At 45.5% G+C, this 5,487-nt stretch overlaps 2 protein-coding genes across 2 annotated transcripts in view; one reads left to right on the top strand and one right to left on the bottom strand.

Moving 5' to 3' along the window:
- rbm34 (RNA binding motif protein 34) overlaps nt 1-1,475 on the top strand; it is a 5,963-nt gene extending 4,488 nt beyond the window's left edge. Inside the window, exon 12 of the mRNA XM_005753284.2 lies at nt 923-1,475. Within this exon, the coding sequence (XP_005753341.1) occupies nt 923-1,264 (342 nt within the window). The 3' untranslated portion in view covers nt 1,265-1,475. The remainder of the gene's footprint in view (nt 1-922) is intronic.
- A 473-nt stretch (nt 1,476-1,948) lies between these two features.
- tomm20b (translocase of outer mitochondrial membrane 20b) lies at nt 1,949-5,282 on the bottom strand. The gene is made up of 5 exons (XM_005753271.1): nt 5,034-5,282; nt 3,311-3,357; nt 3,023-3,104; nt 2,696-2,838; nt 1,949-2,539 (listed from the first exon to the last, which is right to left on the bottom strand). Exons 1-5 carry the CDS (start codon nt 5,155-5,157, stop codon nt 2,495-2,497), a joined length of 441 nt encoding a protein of 146 aa, XP_005753328.1. The 5' UTR covers nt 5,158-5,282; the 3' UTR covers nt 1,949-2,494.
- Nucleotides 5,283-5,487: the final 205 nt, after the last annotated feature.

The raw sequence follows: 5,487 nt of genomic DNA, 5'->3' as shown, positions 1-5,487 counted from the left end.
ACAAGCTGCTGATTATTTCACATTTTACTTGTGAGCAACGGCACATTTAAATCTTACAAATATAGTTATTTGGCTGATATCGTGATAGATATCGTTATCGCCTGAAATGAAAAAAACATATCGTGATATGAAAAAATCTCATATCGCCCAGCTCTAGTTGCATTTATATTTTGGTTTCCTTCCCACTGTCATATTGTTGGGGTTTCTCTTGCATTGCTCTACTAATTGGTGCCTTATGTTGTGTTTAGTTTCGGGGGTGTCACTGCATGAGCTTATTAGCAGCTGCCGTAAACTTCCACACCAGCAGTCAGGAAATATTAAATCAAATGGCGCTCTTTCATTTATGCTCCTGAACGGTGTATATGACAGATGGTGGCCGTATCGCCTACACCAGCGGTCTCCAACCTTTTTTGCACCACGGACCGGTTTATGCCCGACAATATTTCCACAGACCAGCCTTTAAGGTGTCGCGGATAAATACAACAAAATAAAACTAGTACCGGTACCGAAAAAAATAAGATTTATTCATAACACACGTGAAAAGACCCAGGAAAACAGAGTTAACGATAAAAACGATAACAAAATAACGCTGAAAACCGATAAAAACACTGAAAACCACACATTTCACACCTGAGCCTCAACTCTCGCGGCCCGGTACCAAACGACTGATGTACCGGTCCGAGGCCCAGGGGTTGGGGACCGCTGACCTATACTGTGTACTCATACTTTGGGAACTTTAAGGTCTAAAAGCACAGAATTAGAATAAATTAGAATCCACAATAGACTGTGTGCCATTGATGGGCGTAGCCAGTGTGACATCAGCCAGTGGTTTTTCCATTCTACAGTTTTTAAGCGTCAGTATTGGTGCTTTGGTCAAAGTAGGCCATGTGTTTCTACACTTCATTTTGTCTTCCTTGTGCAGAGTACCGATTCTGTGCAGCTGGCGTTGAAACTGGACGGCTCAAAGCTGGAGGGCAGATCCATCCGGGTGAAGAGGTCACTGAAGAAGGAGAAGCAGAAGAGTAACGGTGATGGCAAAGCAACAAGAAGGAAGACCGGCAAGACTCTGAAGACGGGTTCTGGACGGGAGAGGGCGGCTGGTCGAGGAGCTTTCAAGTCCCCAAGGAAGGTGATGGGAAACCAGCGCAAGTTGAGCAGAAGCTCCGCTTCTTTCAAAGGAGAGATGGCAGATCCAGACAAAAAGACTAAAAAGAAAGCACTGAAGAAAAAGAGAGTGAAGCCAGAAAAGTCTGTTCATATTTAAACTGAGGACAGAAAAAGCATGTGGTCGCTGTGATCAGAGTCGTTTGGAAGAGCAGCAGGTTCAGAGCCTGACTCCAACACAGCTGACATCCAGGCAGCTAAACGAGAACTTCCTCTGCCCAGCATAAAGTCACAGGTCCTTCCCACAGGGCTGTGTTGGACTTGATCTGTAACCGTTTCACTTATTTGGTTAAAATACGTCATTTCTTTTATTCTGTGTCTGAATTTATTGTCACTGTTTTCTTTCTTCCTTGCAAATCACCAGCAAAACCTCTAAATTGGGTTATTATTGAAAGCAAATGATCCACACTAATAACTTTTGAAGGCAGATGAGTCAGTGAAGTTTTAGATGCTGTCGTGACCTCTGACCTCTGTCACAGAGCCCGGTGGCGTCCTCTCTCCAAAAGAAAGCAGAGACATTTCTCACCACCAGTGTGTTGGTTGCTGTGCAGCATCGTTCTCTCGTGTCACTGTTGCTAACGTGCCACAGTTCATAGCAGCCTCCTGCTCTCCTCCCTGTACCTCCACCAGCCTGTAGATGAGGACCATTAGAACAGAGTAGCTGCACCTCCAGCACTCAGGGCGCTTTGGCACAGAGGTTCAGCTGCGCGGTTTAATAAAGACCTCAAACTGTTCTGAGGCGCAGTGCCAGGGTGACCAGGACTGAACACTCAACACAGCTGCGGTTTGTTCAGATGGTTTATTCTTGCTAAAGAGGGCCGTCCTCTTCAAACAGAACAAAACATATCGTCACTCTTAAAAGCGTTTCCAAGTCTAGAATGGAAAGACAGACGAGACGTAACAAAACAATAAATACTCATCCGAGCACATTCTGGTTTATACTACTGACGTTGTCATGGAGACGGCAGGTACAACCACATCAGGCAGCGTAAACCTTGTACATAATCCTGTCAGATGTGTGTTGCACCACCTTGGAGGAAGGAGTGGATTCATCTTTGAATCCAGCCCAGTTGGTTATTACATACATGAGGATTTGGGAGCGGGGACAGGCCGGATTGCATTTCTCTACATTTTTTTGTGGCCTCATGATTTAGATATCCTAATACCCCAAAATGGGTAATACAAGTTCAAAAAGAAAACCTTTCAATGGACAAAGGAAGAGAAACTGAACCCCTTTAGGGAGGCTGGATGGGGTGAAAGTGACAGGAGGCCGAGGTGTGGGCAGGTTGTGATGAACAAACGGGGAGCAGGGGTGGCTTCTTCTGGGCTCTCATTCTATATCATCCTCACTCAGACTCTGTGCGCTCACGATACGCTGCAAGACAGGAAACAAAGGTCCTCGGCTTTATGGTTTGACGTGTGCATGACTGATGAACACTTTAGAGATGATTCAAAGACTCCAGAGTTAAAACTGCTCGACTCCATGTCCTGCATGCTGTCATAATAACTGATCCTAGAGCAATTCACAAACCTGGCTGATACTGGGCAGCTTGGTGAGCAGCATCTGGAAGACGGGTGGAGGCAGAGTCTGCTGCAGCACCTGTAGTAGCTGCTGAGGCTGACCACACACAGCGATGGCGTTGGTCAGGTGATCCACACCTTTCTCGTAGTCTCCTGTAGTCAAAGCAAAAGGAAACAAAAGCTTATAAGCTCCACATGCAGGCGTCTGTACCCATACTGGGTGTCCCAACAGCAGGGAAGGAGCCATTTTAGCGCCGCAGCAAGGTCACCACTGGCTGTACTGCAGTAAACCGTTTGACCAGTTCAGTGGTACGAGTTTCAATAAAGAGTAAATTACCCTGAGCCAGCAGCTCCTCTCCCAACTGGATTTCCTCCAGGAAGAACTTCTGCACGGCTTCAGCATCCTTCAGATCTGGAAGCTGCACAACAGTCACAGTAAGCAGTCACAGCTGATTTCTGTCACGTTTGTGTGAAGTAGCTTGCAGTTGTACAGCAGAGTCAGTATCAGTGCTTTGGTTTGAAGTTGTCCTTTAATGTGGTGGGTGTCAGCTTTAATACAGAAACACGGTCAGCTCCGTGCACGCGTGTGCACATGTAAAGGTGCCGGCATGTAGAGACTGCTCACCTTTGCCAGGCCTGCCCTCTCTTTGGCAGCCTTCTGCTTTCTTCTCCCTGTGACAAGAACAGGACAAACTGCTCATGTTGCTCCAGCCCTCAAAACATGTCCATCTTGGTTTTAACAAGAAAGTAGTCTTAGACAGTAGCTGCTACACTCACAAAGTTACGAGTATAAGACAGACACAGAAATGGGCTTAAAGCTAAACTAGCTCCAAGTTCAGCTTCTGCTCCCTCATATCAACTATTTACTGGAAATTTAGGCCTGATTTTTGTAGGCCAGTGATTATTTGTCACCTTGTCGTCCAGCTGACCATGTTCAGGTGACTGGTAACAATTACAAACTGCCTGCAATACAAAAACTGGAATGTGTTTATTTCTGTTTATACACAGTTTGCTGCTTCGGCCGTATTCCCTGAAGCAAATTTAACAAACTCCAATTTCAAACTTTTAGTGTCCCCCAGAACACCTGAGTGCACCATGGCAACGGGTAAATAAACAGTAAAGCCTTGATTATAACCCAGAGGACTGAGGAATATGAATGTGTGCCAGCGTGGGTCATATTTCTCTCAAAAATCACGCAGGACAGAGTTATTTTAATCAGCTTGGTCCACTGTGTCGTTACCATAGACAGAATATGATGCTCACACAAGTCAGGCAGCATTACTGTGGATAGAGACAAAGCTACAAATACACAATACAGATCTTTTTCTGCGCATGTTACCAATCTGTGGTGTAACTGCCGTCTCTCTTCTGCGCTTGTGTGAGAACACAAAATGGCAAACATACAAGCTGGGTCGTTGTTTGTAAGAAACTCTATGAACGAGCAAACATCAGTATCACTCAGCTGGTCCAGGAGCAGCAGGGGAGTCGGAAAGAAACTCAGAGCTGTGGTTTTGCTCACAGAGTCTGTTACCATGTACGTGAAAACCTGGAGTTTCCTCATGTTTGGATTAACTAACTGGAACAAGGCCCAATCTTCCTGGAATAACACGATAATCTCCAGCAGGCTGGAAGCCCAGCTAACAAGACATCATGCTAAATATGTTCGTTGTGTAATTACTTGAAATGGAAATAGCTTTGTGAATGAGTGTGTGCTGCAGGTCACATCACAGGATAGTAAAGCCTTTCTCTCACAGTGTTTGGAGTTTTGCTGGCAGGACAAATCTGAATGAGCACCTGGACGTATATAAATACTACCTGGTAATGTGGCCTTGGAGACAACTGAGGTTCTCTGATTCCAGCCTCCATAAGCTGCCCAGCGGCTCAAGTTTGAGGTAGCACACTTTAGACCGGCACTGGTATATTCAGTATATTTATGTGTGTACAGCCATATAAAAGCCTTTTATTTTGTGTCTCGAAATAGGGTTAGGCAACACCAAAATAATGGTTTGTTTTGAAGCACAGCCACTAATCGTATGCTCCCCTTTACAAATCATGTCACCAGTTATTTCTACAGATCCTTTTAGAGGATGGAAGAGCTCAGGATCCAGGGAGGGCGCAAAGAATGTGATTACTGTCACATCGTGGCTTGTCAGCTACAAACCCATTAACTTAACGATGTGAGAACATGAATGAAGTCCCAGCTATGCTTTGTTTAATTTACTGAATTGATTGTAGCGCTCCTCCACAGCCTCTGGACAAGCTAACTGGACCGAACGAAACTGCCCGGTGTCCGAACCAGCGAACCCGGCGAAGGTGAGAAAAAGAGCAGCGAGGAGGTCAACACTTACGTTCTCGTAGCCTGTTCTTGAAGTTCGGGTCATTCCGTCGTTTCCTGTCGAAATAAATACAGTAACCGACGAACAGAGCCCCGCATACACCCGCCGCTATGGCACTCGTCCTTCCGCCCATCATAACTCGAAAGACCCGCTCGGTTTTTGGAGGATTTCGGGCTAATCTGGATTTTTTACCTCCGGTTGTCGTTTTCTGTCAGGCGGCTGATGGAGCGGCTCAAGGAAGGAAGGACCGTAAGGACCCCACCTTTGACAGCTAGTAACCGCCTGAAAACGCCTGACTGAAAATGAGACAAACGAGCCATTTTCTCAGGCAGTTTGCCTGTAAATGATCAAAAGGTTGTAGTCAAGTGAAAATAAAAGTCTGTTCCAAATATGTGTGGTTTACACAGATTATCAGGTACATATGATAAAACAGCGAATTTGAGAATATAACGGCAGTTTCAGCTAC

The sequence above is a fragment of the Pundamilia nyererei genome, unplaced genomic scaffold (assembly GCF_000239375.1).
Source record: "Pundamilia nyererei isolate P.nyererei 1_Seehausen unplaced genomic scaffold, PunNye1.0 scaffold00417, whole genome shotgun sequence".
NCBI lineage: Eukaryota > Metazoa > Chordata > Actinopteri > Cichliformes > Cichlidae > Pundamilia > Pundamilia nyererei.
The sequence above is the reverse complement of the archived record's forward strand: the minus strand, read 5'-3'. Positions and strand labels throughout refer to the sequence as shown.